Source organism: Athene cunicularia, assembly GCF_003259725.1.
Source record: "Athene cunicularia isolate RWA chromosome 2 unlocalized genomic scaffold, athCun1 chr2_part1, whole genome shotgun sequence".
Classification (NCBI taxonomy): domain Eukaryota; kingdom Metazoa; phylum Chordata; class Aves; order Strigiformes; family Strigidae; genus Athene; species Athene cunicularia.
Window position 1 is genome coordinate 96544706 of NW_020799095.1, and position 14682 is coordinate 96559387.

General features: G+C 41.5%; 1 protein-coding gene across 3 annotated transcripts; it reads right to left on the reverse strand.

Moving 5' to 3' along the window:
* Positions 1-9896: 9896 nt before the first annotated feature.
* On the reverse strand, positions 9897-13881 carry MC5R (melanocortin 5 receptor). 3 transcript variants are annotated; one of them, XM_026843506.1, is made up of 3 exons: positions 13855-13881; positions 13655-13770; positions 9897-12829 (listed from the first exon to the last, which is right to left on the reverse strand). In XM_026843506.1, the coding sequence occupies exon 3, from the start codon at positions 12745-12747 to the stop codon at positions 11770-11772; it is 978 nt and encodes a 325-aa protein (XP_026699307.1). In that variant the 5' UTR covers positions 12748-12829; positions 13655-13770; positions 13855-13881; the 3' UTR covers positions 9897-11769. The 3 variants fall into 3 exon arrangements, with proteins under 3 accessions (XP_026699307.1, XP_026699308.1, XP_026699306.1); XM_026843507.1 differs by lacking the exon at positions 13855-13881 and having other exon boundaries at positions 13663-13844; XM_026843505.1 differs by lacking the exon at positions 13855-13881 and having other exon boundaries at positions 13655-13844.
* Between the last annotated feature and the right edge of the window lie 801 nt (positions 13882-14682).

The window sequence follows — 14682 nt, forward strand, 5'->3', positions numbered from 1 at the left end:
AATGAAGTCACGCCGCCACTGAGTGCTGCCATGCTGGACATGCTAGAATTTCAATACCAGCTGGAGTCAAAGGCAGCTAAGTGGTACGCCACAATTAATATCATTAATGTATTTTTCTCAATCTCTTTGGCAGCAGGACATAGGCTTTCACTTGGAGGGGCATCCAGTACATCTGGAATCAGCTGCCCCAGGGGTGGAAAGGGAGCCCCCCACTTGCCATGTACTGATTCAGACTGCACTGGAAGAGGGTGAAGCTCTGGAACACCTGTGGTACATTGATGACATCATCATATGGGAAAACGCAATAGAAGATGTTTTTGAGACAGCAAAGAAAATAGTCTGAATCTTTCTGAATGCCAGTTTGCCATAAAACAAAGTAAGGTCAAGGGACCTGCACAGTTCTTAGGAATAAAATAGCAAGATGGATGTCATCAGAACCCAGTGAATGTGACCAGCAAAATAACAACTATGTCTCCACCAACTAGCAAAAAGGAAACACAAGTTTTCTTAGGCATTGAAGGCTTTTACATATTCCAAATTACAGTCTAATTGTAAGCTCTCTCTATCAAGTTACCTGGAAGAAGAATGATTTCGAAGGAGGCCCTGAGCAACAACAAGCCTTTGAAAAAATTAAATACAAGATAGTTCATGCAGTAGCTCTTGGGCCAGTTTGGGCAGGACAAGAGGTTAAAAAATGTGCTCTAGACTACAGCTGGGTAGAATGGCCCTACCTGGAGCTTCTGGCAGAAAGCATAAGGGGACATTCAAAGTTGACCCCTGGAGTTTTGGAGCTGGAGACACAGAGAACCCAAGGCCTGCTATACTCCAACTGAAAAGGAGATGTTGGAAGCCTGTGAAGGGGTTCAAGCTGCTTCAACGGTGATTGGGACTGAAGAACAGCTCCTCCTGGCACCTAACTGCTGGTACTGGGCTGGATATTCAAAGGGAGGGTACCCTCTACACATCATGCAACTGATGCCACATGGAGTAGTGGGACACACTGGTCATACAATGGGCTTGAATAGGAAACCCCAGCTGCCCAGGAATTTTGGAAGTGATCATGAACTGTACAGAAGACAAAAATTTTGGAATACAACCAGAGGAGAACATGATGTGTGCTGAAGAGGCCCCACTGTATAATGAACTACCAGAAAACTAAAAGCAATATGCCCTATCCACTGATGGGTCCTGTTGTGTTGTAGGAAAACATCAAAGGTGGAAAGCTGTTCTGTGGAGTCCCACACAGCAAAACTGTTGCAGGACTGTGGTGAATAGAGTCAGTTTGCAGAGGTAAAAGCCATCCAGCTGGCTTTAGATATTGCTGGATGAGAAAACTGTAATTTATCTCAATACTGATTTATTGATGGTGGTAAATGCAATGTGGGGTGGCTACAGTGATGGAAGCAGACCAACTGGCAGCACAGAGGTAAACCCATCTGGCTGCTGAATTATGGCAAGATATTGCTGCTTGGGTAGAGAATTTGGTTGTAAAAGTACTTTATGTAGATGCTCAGGTACCCATGAGTCAAGCCACTGAAGAACATCAAAATAATCAACAGGTGGATCAGGCTGCTAATATTGAAGTGGCTCAGGTGGATCTGGACTGGCAACATAAAGGTGATATTTATAGTTCAGTGGGGCCATGAAACCTCAGGCCATCAAGGAAGAGATGCAACGTATAGATGAACTCATGATTGAGGGGTGGGCTTGACCATGGACACTATTGCACAGCTTATCCATGAATGTGAAACCTCTGCTGCAATCAAGCAAGCCAAGTGTTTAAAGCCTCTCTGGTATTGCGGACGATGGCTGAAATATAAATATGGGGAAGCCTGGCAGACTGACTATATCACACTCCCACAAATCCACCATGTGCTTACAATGATTGAAGCAACCACTCCAGATGCCTGGAAACATATCCCATGCCCAATGCCACCACTCAAACTAGTATTCTGGGCCTTGAAAAACAAGTCTAATGGTGACATTGCACCACAGAAAGAACCGAGTCAGTCAATAGGACTCATTTCTGAAACAACTTCAGACAAATGGGCCAAAGAGCATGGCATTAAGTGGGTATATCACATCCTCTATCATGCACCAGCCTCCAGGAAGATCAGATGATACAATGGACTGTCAAAGACTACACTGAGAGCAACAGGCGCTGGGACATTTCAACACTGGGTACACATTTCACAGAATCACAGAATCGTCTAGGTTGGAAAAGACCTTGAAGATCATCCAGTCCAACCATTAACCTAATGTTGACAATTCCCAAAAACACCATATCCCTCAGCGCTATGTCGACCATACTCTTAACCACCTCCAGGGATGGGGACTCCACCACCTCCCTGGGCAGCCCATTCCAACACCTAACAACCTGTTCTGGAAAGAAATGCTTCCTAATATCCAGTCTAAACCTTCCCTGGAGCAACTTGAGGCCATTACCTCTTGTCCTCTCACTTGTTACTTGGTTAAAGAGACTCATCCCCAGCTCTCTGCAGCCTCCTCTCAGGTAGCTGTAGAGGGCGATGAGGTCTCCCCTCAGCCTCCTCTTCTCCAGACTAAACACCCCCAGTTCCCTCAGCCGCTCCCCGTACGACCTGTGCTCCAGACCCTGCACCAGCTTTGTCGCCCTTCTCTGGACACGCTCGAGTCATTCAATGTCCTTTTTGTAGTGAGGGGCCCAAAACCGAACACAGGAATTGAGGGGTGGCCTCACCAGTGCCGAGTACAGGGGTCAGATCCCTTCCCTGTCCCTGCTGGCCACGCTATTTCTGATGAAATATTTAGTAAAAGCCACCTAGTTAGTCAACAGTAGGTGATATGCCAATCAAGCTGGCCATGCCCAGTCAGAACTTTTACATATTATAGAAGGGGATAAAGTCCCTATAGTGCACTTAATATGCTAGGGAAGACAGTTTGGATTATTCCTGCCTCAGGTAAAGATAAACCCATCTGTGGACTGCTTTTGCTCAAGGACCTGGGTGCATTTGGTGGGTAATGTTGGAGGATAGGGAAGTTCGATATGTGTCTCAAGGGGATTTGATTCAGGGTGAGAATATCCAGTGATCTGAATTGTATGATGTTAATTGTTATATAATACTATATATCATCACTACTATGGTTGCTATATGCCATAACAATGGTATTACAGTAAAAATTACCCAGATTAATGAAGAATGAATTTTGATGAAACTGTGCAAAGTACAGTGATGATAGAACTGAACAAGTGCAGCAGTGATGAAACCAGAACTGGCTTCAGCATGCAGCAATCCAACACCACACACCATCTCTCCTTCCTTGAAGGACTACTACGACAGATGGAACCCAAAGTCATGAAATAAATGAACTCAGTGGACATTTTAGAGGGATGGGCCCTAGACTGAGGAAATAATATCTCTGTGTATATATTAAAAGGCAGAAAAAAGTGTTTGTGTTTAATTAGGATGTATTGGAAAGTATGAGACCTAGGCATTAAGTAAATGGTATAGAATATGGGGTGGATATTGTCCTGGGATAGAGTTAATTTTCTTCCAAGTAGCTGGTATAGTGTTGTGTTTTGGATTTAGGATGAGAATAATGTTGATAACACACTGATGTTTTAGTTGTTGCTAGGCAGTGGTCAAGGACTATTCAGATTCTCATACTACCCTGTCAGTGACTAGACTGTGGAGCATAAGAAGTTAGGAGGACACAGCCAAGGGATATCCTGGCCAAAGGGATATTTCATACTATATGACATCATGCTCAGTATATAAACTGTGGGGAAAGCTGGCTGGGGACTGCTGCTTGAGAACTGGATAGGCATTGGTTGGTGGGTGGCGAACAATTGCATTGTGCATCACTTGTTTTGCATATTCTAGCTCTTTTATCTTCATCACTGTTGTTGTTGTTATTATTTTCCCTTCCTTTTCTGTCCTATTAAACTGTCTATCTCAACTCATGAATTTTACTTTTTTTTCCGATTCTCTCCCCCATCCCCCTGGAGGGGTGGAGCTAGCAAATGACTGTGTGGTGTGTAGCTGCCTATCGGGTTAAACCACAACATGGAGTTAAGTAGGTTCCCTATGAACTGACTTTTCAGTGACCCCCTGTCAGAGCACTGGATCCTGGGGGCCCACTCTGGACTCTGGCAGGTTCTCAGTCTGAGGAACTTGAAAAACAAATGTATCCATTGACACACTGATTTTCCATTAATGTTTAAAATACTGTTGTTTTCCTTTCTAAGGAGGAAGGAGCTTGAGAACCACCACATTCTAAATCCCCACTGTATATCTTTGTGGGGATAAAATGTCTTACAAGACACTTCAGTGGAATGGGATTCAGTCACACCTGGTGAGGGTCTTGCACACAGATTTTTGGTCAAGTTTCCGGCACTCACTGACTTACTTTCTCTAAAATTGAATTTGACACAAATTTGTCTACCAGGACATTTTTTTATTACAGCCCAGTCCTCACAGGAGGAAAAGACAATTCATCTTCATCCTCTGTAAGAATGAAATGTGTACTTAACACATTTAAAATGCTTACTTCCCCAAGCTCCACCAGTTATCTACCACTGTATGAGCAGAGAGCAGGAATCTCCTCTCCTTATTACAGCTCTTTATGTCCTCTGGAAAAAACTTTTGGGAAAGAGCTACTTTTGGTTTCAGTGATGTATCTCTGAGCTGAGGTTAATGTTGGCACTACTAACAACTGTGTTGTTATAGATTTAAAACAAAGATAAAGTGTAGGAGTATTTCCTGCTACCATTTGAAAGGAAGAACATCCCATACAGATTCCCCTGACTTTAAAAAGCACAAGGAACCTGTGAAGCAGAAATAATAGTAAGGCCTGTGTAAGGCTACCCCAGCACTATGAACTGCTGGGATATAGAAATTCAGGGATTTAGGTCCTGACTCAAAACCCATGCAAAGCTTCCAGAAAGCAGTTCAGAACAAACCTATGACCAACAAAAGGCATAATACAAAGATGACAGGTAGTCCTAGGATCATTTTTTCAGGGTAGGTGAAGAAGGTGTGAAGTTTCGGTGCATGATACAAAAGCCACTGAAAAAGTTATTTTAGGGGCAACACCACTTATTGCTTGCTAGAAGTAACAGTGTCCTGTTAAAAACTGGGAAACTAGAGAGAAAAAATAATCTCATTTTATTTGTGGGTTTTTGTTTTGTTTTGTTGCTGTTAATTAGGGCATTTATGCAACAGGGCATCAAAAAAGTTCATTTGGTGCCTTTGAAAAACATCTGGAGCCAGCATACAAAGCTTGCAGTTCTGATTCTCATCTTGCATTAATCAGGTGTAAAACCAGCCTAATTGAAAGGAGAGGAGTGACGAATCACCATCTGGATGTAGCTACGTAAATGACATTCTTACCACCTTTCTCAAAGAAATTATGGGATTCCAGAAGTTTGTGTTTGAACTTGAGGTCCCTGATCCTCAGCCACCCACAGCATGGCTGGGACACAATGCAAGGCCCTTCCAGCCTCTGTGGCCAGTCTTCCTTCCCATCAGAGGTAGGGAGATGGAAGCCGTGTCCATCAGATGAGTTCTGCTACAGAGTTGGACAAGACCAAGACACGTGCTTGGACCTGCAAACACAGAAAAATCCCTAAATACTGTATTCTTCATACATATTTTACATGTTGATGTATGACCAAAGCCCTCACCATTGAAAATGTAAGCCTATTTAGAAAACAGAGTATGAGTTCCTATGAGCATTTGCAGAGAGGGAGTTCTTTTAGAGATCTTGAAATTTTTCAAATTATATTTCCATGCTGTACTAAATGAAAGCATTTTGTTACATACTGCTAAGAAAAGAATAGAGAACAAAATATGCAGCATTGTCTCTCACCATGGAAATCTAGTTTTTAACCATATCTGGATATCGTATGCTTATCTGGTCTCCCCTGAGACAGAAGGAACATACTAGATCTAGGAAAGCAATATACGGACAACAAGGTATGAAAACACCAGTAGAGATTAAATAGGCTAGGATCCTTGGCTGCGAAAGAGAAACTTTACAGGGAAATATATGAAAGCAGAATAATGAATGACACAAAGTGAATGGGGACCAATCATTTCTCTTCTTTACAGCATAAGGACTCAGGGACATTGAAGAAAACTTCCCAGTGGATGTTTTATAAAAGAAAAAAAAAAAATTTTTCCACACAGTATATCTAAAGTGTGAAACTTACTGTCACAAGGTGTTGTAGACGAATATAAAGAGATCCAACAGTGATTAGATCAGTTCTTGTAAGAAACATTCGTTGAGAGCTATCAGTCACAAAACTGTAAATATAACCTCCTACCCAAGAAGTCCCTAAACCATAGCTTGCTGGAAGATGTAAGGGTATTCCAGAGGATTACCATGCACATATCCAGACTTTGTGTAACTCTCCTAAACAGCTGCTCTTTATTTTGATGGAGACCTTTCCCTCTCCGTGCACAGTACAGCCAGTCAAGGGTTCTTAGGTTTTTTTAGGCAAGCAGCTCAAGAAGAAACTGTTCTACAGACAGTGCTTAAGGACCATAAGAATTTAAATTTTACTAGACAGTGTGACACATGCTAGGGGAACTCTTTGTTCTGTCACAGTGATTCACTAATATTTTCAAAAGCTCAGGATGCAAAAAGCACTTGAGGTTTTTTTATTCCACTTCAGATTTAGACTGTTGCTAGTTTGTTCACAGGTGGAGGAAATATATGAGAAACAAGCTGCAAATTGAGAGTAGTTGTGCTGGGTTTGTGCATGACAGGTTTTTGGTAGCGGGGGAGGGGGCTGCAGAGATGCCCCCTGTAAGAAGCTTCTTAAAGGTCCCCCACCTCCAAATCAGACCTGCCTCTGGCCAAGCCCAAGCCCAAGCCCATTAGTGATGCTGGCTGTACCTCTGTGGTAACATATTTAAGAAGGGGAATCAGAGAGGAGGAGTATAAGTTGTGAGGAAATTACCTATGCAAACACCAAGGTCAGTGGAAGAAAAGAGGATATGGGGAGGTGTGTTGGAGCAGAGACACCCCCCCCTGCAGCCCATGGTGGGAGGTCAGGCTGTGCCCCTGCAGCCCATGGAGGTCCACGGTGGAGCAGATGCCCACCTGCAGCCCATGGAGGACCCCACACTGGAGCAGGTGGCTGTACCCAAAGAAGCCTGGGACTCTGAGGGAAGCCCGTGCTGGGGCAGTCTGTTGCTGGGAGAACTGCAGCCCACAGCAGGGACCCACGCAGGAGCAGTTCGTGAGGAGCTGCAGCCTATGGGAAAGACTTATGTTGGAGTTGTTCATGGAGGACTGTCTCCTGCGACAGGGACCCTATGCTGGAGCTGGGAAAGAGTGTGAGGAGTCCTCCCCCTGAGGAGGAAGGAGCATCAAGAACCTGTGATGAACAGATTGCAATCCCCATTCCCTGTCCCTGCACCACTTGGGGGAAGGAAGTAGAGAAATCAGGAGCAAAGGTGAGCCTGGGATGAAGGGAGGGTTTGGTTGAAGGTGGTTTTAAGATTTGGTTTTATTTCTCAGTTTGATTGCAAAATTGAGTGGTGGTGGTGGTGTTCAAATTAATTTGATGTTCTTTTTCTTCCCCAATTAAGTCTGTCTTTTGCCCATAACCATAATTGATGAGTCATCCCCCCTGTCCCCATCTGTATCCCCGAGCCTTTTGTTTTATTTTTTCCTTCCTGTTCCTGGTGGGGAAGGATTGAGCAAGCAGCTGTGTGATGGTCTGTTGCCCTCTGGGCTCAAACCACAACAGTAATGTAACAAATAACTGGATGACAAAGAACAGAAAAGTTAGGGAAAAAGAAACTATACATCCTCACATACATTTCACTTGTTGATATCATTTGTGGTTGTACTCTATATTTGGGAGTAAACTCATTCACATGTAGGCATTATGTAAGTATAGACAGACACATACATACCTCAGATTCTCCCTTTCTGTCCTGTATGAAGAACAAGCTGGATCCGAGATGCACACAGCTCTGGCTGTAATACATTACAAGATTAGAAAAGGAGGGAGAGCATCTCATGTGGACATAACCTAGCGCAGAGACTTATGCAGGCAGCTCCACCACAGCCTGCATGACTCTCCATCCCTAATGTGGGGATCCCCATTTCCACATCCATGTTACCATATCTTATTCACCCACCCTCTACTTAACAGCAAGGGCAGAGTGCATGCAAACCAACACAGATGTAGACTGAGACCATCCATTGCAATCCCTGAACACAGCAGTGGTCAGCACGAGCTGGTCTTCTCTGCAAGAAGCTGACAACAGAAGAAGGATTTACTGCAAGAGACACAAGACAATCCCTAACAAAGCTTTGTGACTTCAGAGACCAGACTCTGTGAGGGAGTTGGTTGCTTCTCCACAGAAGTATAAACCTTTTCTGCCTTCTTAAAGTTTGTGTCTGCAGGAAATTCCTGTGGTTTGCACAGGATTCCAAAATGCAATTAAAGTCTTCAGACAGCTGCTCAGATAAGGTTTTCTAATGGGAAAAGCCTAAGTAGTGGGAATGTGCAACACGTTCTCAAAAGGGAGTTGCAGGGTTGCACAGAATTTGCAGGCCTGTAGGTTGCAGAGCTGAAAACAATCATCCCTCCCAGCCCAGACCCAGAGGCAGTAGTACTTGGTAGTTAAGAGTCCTTTGTGACAGTCTTGTGCCCATTTGGGAAGCAGGGTCATAAAGCCCAGTATCATCAATAACCTTTTTGCTCCATACAGTTATGACCGTTTTGTGTTAACGATGCTAAGGCTCTTGGAGGTATTTCCAGGTACTATATTGTAGCCTTGGCCTGGAGAAAAGATTGAGATGTTCCTAATGTAAGTATAGGAGCATGATGGGTATGGGATTAACCAGGCAATGCCATCATTTGTAAAAGCCAACCTTCTGCTTCAATCTACTAAAGCTAGAAAATCTTAGAGCAACGTATAAAGTACTTCAGTGTAATCTGGAAACATGCAATTTACCTACCATCAACCAACCTTTGCATTATTATAGACTAAGAATCTAGTCTTTTGCTTCACTAGATGAAGATCTGGCGCAGCTAGAAATGTTGGTGGATTGTTGTTTGTTTGTTTGTTTTTTAAATATTCTCCCTGCTCCTATTAATGTACTTAACATGCAGATGAGTTTACAGAAGTTGACCCCACCTGCAACAGGAGTGAGTTCAGAATAATTTCTTATTAAAAACTTGAAAATAATGACATACAAGTAGAAGCAGCAAAGTGTTGGGTCATCAAAGCAGAACTGAGCAATAGAAGGTGGGTTTGGAGCTCTGGGACAGAAAAAAGTGTGATGTGAGCTTCTTTCAAACGACCGATACCAAACCATAAATGACTGTCAGTGTAAGCAAGAGTAATATCCTTGGCTGTGGGGACATGGTGCAATGACAGCCTAGCAGCTAATTTTTTTCATGACTGTCCTATGACAACATACTTACACAGTATTTGCTTGTCCCAATTTATCAGAATGCTTAGTGTTTTCCAAGCTCTGGTAGAAGTAAAAACATGCTAAATGTTGCTTTTATTCTGCAGCTAAACAGGAGAAAGAAACAGATTAAAACACCTCATGGCTTCAGGGACGTCTATTTTATATTCATTCCTATAGTGTAATTTTTTTAAGGAACTGTTCTAGCCTTTTCTTGAAAATACTTCCATTTCACCCTCAAACTGTTTTAGCTTCCCACCTGCAAAGCTTATAATGAGGATATGATGCTGACACCTAGAGGAACATGGGTATGAATGTAAATACATTTTATTAGTCTCTAACTCTCTTTCAGAATGTGTTTCTTAATAAGACATCTGCTTAAAGTGAGACATGAAAGCCTGTAATGCAGTATTCCCTCTGTGAATAATCTATAAGGTTAGCACACACATTACAATGAATAACCAATAATAGTGGGTTTTCCAGCAATCCACTTTAATAGTTTCTTCATATGTCTGTGTTTATACATCAAATAAACTTCCAACAAAAAAGTAATGTACAATTCAAGAAAATACCCAAAGTTATTACAGTTTGACTTCCTCTTTGTTGATTTACAGTTATGTACAAGACTGTCTTATCTGCAATACCCAGTGAAGATTTAATTATTTATTTACAAATCAGCTGGTGCCTTTCACTATGAAATTGAACTGTCTACTTTTGCTATTTACATCCATAGCAGCAAGAACCCACTCTTAGGTGTCATTTATGGATAGGGTTAAGAGGTGGACTGAAACAAGGCAAGATTCTCACTATCAACCACAAACATACCTCTGAAACTGCCTTTCCAGATATAGCTGAAGGAAGATACTAGCACTTAGTGTGCTGACATAACTATTGTATTTACAGTCCACATAATAAGGTGTGTCCACTGAGAATAACATGTTAGAGGGAGATATGTGCAAGCTGGAGGCAGTATATATTTTAAGGTGCAGCAGACAAACTTTATTACTCTAGTGCTAAAGATGCACCCTATTTACCCTGCCAGAGACATCCAAAGCAAATGAAGACACAAAGCAGGCTATATTTCTGAATGTGAGGAGGAACATCTTTTACAACTCTTCTTACACAAGAGATTAAATTAGGAGAGAAAAAAAAATCTATAATTTTATCATGTTTTATCACGCAATCTGTTTCATAGAATCACAGAATAATTTGTGTTGCAAGGGACCTGTGGAGGTCATCTATTCCTAATCATTCAAAGCAGGGCCAACTTCAAATTTAGAATCAGCTCTCAACTTAGAGCAGACTGTTCAATGCTATGTCCAGTCAAGTTCTGAATATCTTCAAGGATAGAGATTGCACAACCACTGGACACCTGTTCCCATGTTTGACCACCCCTGTATTGAAAAATTTTCAGAACACCTGATCAGAACTTCCACATTGAAGGTATAACCTAAGGCCCACTGAATCAAGTCCTTCTATTGACAGCAACAGTTTTAGAGCATCCCTAAAGCATGACACAAGGGTTATGCTTTCAGCTTTTCAGACATTATATGACTATCTAGAGATCATGTACCCTTTACTTCCCTATTCCTGATGAATAAAGAAAACAGACAAGCAGAATCAGATCAGTGTTCATATTCAGCCTTAAAATCCACCTACAGTACATCCTACTCCACAGTGGCAAGAACACATACAGTCAAATATGACAAAGTACTGTATCTAACCTGGAAAATCTCATGATAACACTGTCTTCTTACATAATACACATTTTATGACAGTAACAGTCATGACTGGAATACAAGACTGTTGATATGTGCATATATATTGGTCATAACTGTTGAGCGAGGTATGTGAACCCTGATAACTGGGGCTACTTCTCTGGTTTTATGTCTTCAGAATGAAAGAGCAAAAAACCTGTTAATTCTGAGCATCAAAATAAACCATGCTGTATCTAGAGAGACAAAGAATATCAAGAGAAATACACACTGAGAGGCTGATGAGCTAATTTGCATGGCAGGTCACACTCGTTGCATTTAGTAGAAAGAAAAATAAGTCTTTCCCTGTATAATCCTCTTATAAGGTCCAGTCTTCAGTAGGGCAAATGATGTTCAAAATGTTCTTTCTCCCCATATTACAGATACACTGAGTAGCTCCTACCACCAGTGTGAGAGAGATGCGTGCACGGAAAGAAAGGTAAAATCAGATATTAAAAAAATGTTTTCTGATTGCCACAGAAATCATGACAGCCAGATAGAGAAAGATGTTCCATAAGCACTTCAGCAGAATTACAAAATGCGGCAAGATGTTGCATTTACATTCTCTTCCCTGGTTTGGTTTGGTTTTGTTTTCTTAATACTTGTTTGATAACCCACAGAGCATTCTCAGGCTATAGCAACAAATTATCTCTTTGAAGGTCTTCCTCATTTCCTGGCTACGAAAGGCATAGATCAAGGGATCAATCACTGAGTTGCACATAATAAGAATGAGGTACATGTTGAAGTGAGACATGAAGCAAACACAGTAGAGGTTTTGAGGGCAGGAGATCATCAGGATGAGATGAAGGAAGAATGGAGCCCAGCAAACAATGAAGATGCCAAGAAGCATGGTCAGAGTGATGGCTCCTTTCATGCTGGTTCTTTGATGGACAGAGTTGTATCCAGGCAAAGCAGCTATTTTCTTCACATGAGTACGAGCCAGGAGGAACATATGGATGTACAGTGAGACCATGAGGAACAGCATGGTAAAAAACATAGTGATAAGACAAATGATCACGTAAGTTGATTCATAATAAAGAATGAAGATGATGCCACAGCCTGTGCAAAAGGTCCAAATGCATGCAATAATAAGCCCTGATCTTTTCACTGTCATGATGTTGTGATAACGCAGGGCATAGAAGATAGTGATATATCTGTCTACTGCGATAGCCAGCAAACTGCACATGGAAGCCACCACAGATATGCAGATCATTGAATCAAAGACATTGTCTATATGACGGACAAAGGCATCTTCCATAATTATGTGTCTATTGTTTATTAAGTATATCGTTATGGTCTCCCAAGCATTAGACACACTAACCAGCATGTCAGCCACTGCTAAACTGCAAACAAAAAAATACATGGGTGAATGCAAGTTTTTGTTCTTAACTATTGCACATATAACTAAAATATTTTCAAGGAGGCTAACAATGCCCAGAGTTAGGAACACCTCAGCCGCAATGACTACTTGTTCACATGGTGATGACTTGCTCTTGACAGTAGGCACAGTAAAGTTGATACTAAAGGCACTCAGGTTTAGTTCAGAAACATACAGTTGAGAGGACATGTTCATCTCTGGAAGTAAACACGTTCTGTTCTTTCTGAGGGAGTTGCCAAGCAGGGCGATAAATGCATTTTCCAAAAGGCAAAAGACCCTGCCAAAAAAAATATAGCATGACGAGAACAGGCAGAAGTTGACAAAACAAATATTTCCCATTTCTATTTAATTTGGCTTGTACACATCCTGCCTTTTCTACACCATATTCTTCTACTGATTCTAAATTAACCTCCGATTGACTCAGAGTTTTTCTATCCATCCTTACTGGGACATTAAAACCACAGACTAACAAAGAAATTTATGCACTCTTCCTTCATAGTTTTGTTTATTCTATTCAGTCCCCTAGAAGTGAGCACAATGTTCTGGAAATTCTGCTAAACACCAAACAACAGTTTTCAAAGTCTTAATTCTCAGACCCCATAAATGCAGGAGAATATACTATTAGGTTCAGCAGAACATGCTCACTTGAATACAATATATAGAAGTTTGAATTATTGCCACAGTTAAGAATTGAACATTTTCAGTAAAAGATTTAAATGCTTTCCTACCCTTACTTCTTAAATTCACATTAACTGTGTTATAAGCAGCTTATCTGTGCAATACTAACATGCTCACTTAAGAGCATGCTATCAAACACTAAGGCAAATCCATACATTTCAGGATACACTAAGGTTACAGAATTGCTATAGGTGGAACTCTGTCATAAAAATAAGATTTCTATTCCAGATCATGAGTATTTTCTTCAATGCTCTTTTGGTAATGACAATATTCAGGGCAAGTTGTAAGCCATCAGATTCTTAATAAGGGGAACATTTAAACTGTTTGTCAGTGACTTGTTGCAAATAAAATTCAAAGCATATCAAGCTAAATCGCTTTCAGTTTTAAAAGTAACCTTTTCTTTGCAATCAAGAATTAACTGTACCTATTTACCAGAGCTGCTCCTTCAGCTGCACTTCCTCTTCATCGCCTAGAACCTTTTTCTCCAGAGTGCAGAAGTTTCAGCCCCCCTCCTCTCCGGACATCTGGGTCTGGGGACTCCTTGGTAGGAACAGGTGACAACAATAGAGGTAAAGGAATGAGTAAATCCATAGAGTCAAGGCTGACAATGTATAAATTACTTACTGTGCAACTGCCTTTTTATAGACTCCAGGCAATAATGACTTCAGTACTCAAACTGTGGCTCCTCCCCCCCTTCTTCGCCCCTCTGAACTTCTTTTCACAGATTCTTTTAGCAAAGGCTTGGGTTTTTAGCACCATCTCGTGGTCTTCTCTCGTCTTTCTAACTGAACAGTGACTGATCTAAAATTCATTATTAGCTTTTTATATCAAAGGAGAAAATGCACTAGGCATGCTCCCTTCCAAAAATATTTTTTTGTTTGTTTTCCCTATTGTTCCTAGTAATCACTGACAATAAGTTCATGCTACAATAGTTCTTTGCTATGCTCCAAAGACATGAGAGCAGAAGACTGTTACTGAAGTGGGAGGCTTATTACTGTTATAAACATTTTTCTTACAGTCACAGTTATAATTTTACAAGAACAAGAACCATGCTGTTATAAAACTCAGAGAATGTAGAGTCAAGGCTGTCACACCACTAATAAAAGGTATAACTCAAGTAATCTGTGTTAAAAAAATAGAACAAATAAATAGTTGTGCTCCAGTCCCCTTGCTAAAACAGAGATTTTGATGCAGACGTGGAAGGAGTACACAGTGCATCATGCTGGGAGCCATCCTGAGATGGATGTGAATCCCCCCAGGTTTCACAAGGTCTAAGAGCTCGTAAAGTTAATGCTCTGTATTTCAGTGGCTGAAGTCTCTCTGTGGGTCTAGCAGTCAGGCAGGTGATGCTCATTCTGGGCCTTACCCAAAAGGTGGCAAAATCAGTGAGAGTCTTTTCTTCAGCAAATGGTCTCTGCTTCTGCCCGCAGATTGTGGAACATAAAGCACACG

Coding starts and splice junctions, on each gene's coding strand:
- MC5R (XM_026843506.1), bottom strand. CDS start 12,747: ATGAACATGTCCTCTCAACTGTATGTTTCTGAACTAAACCTGAGTGCC.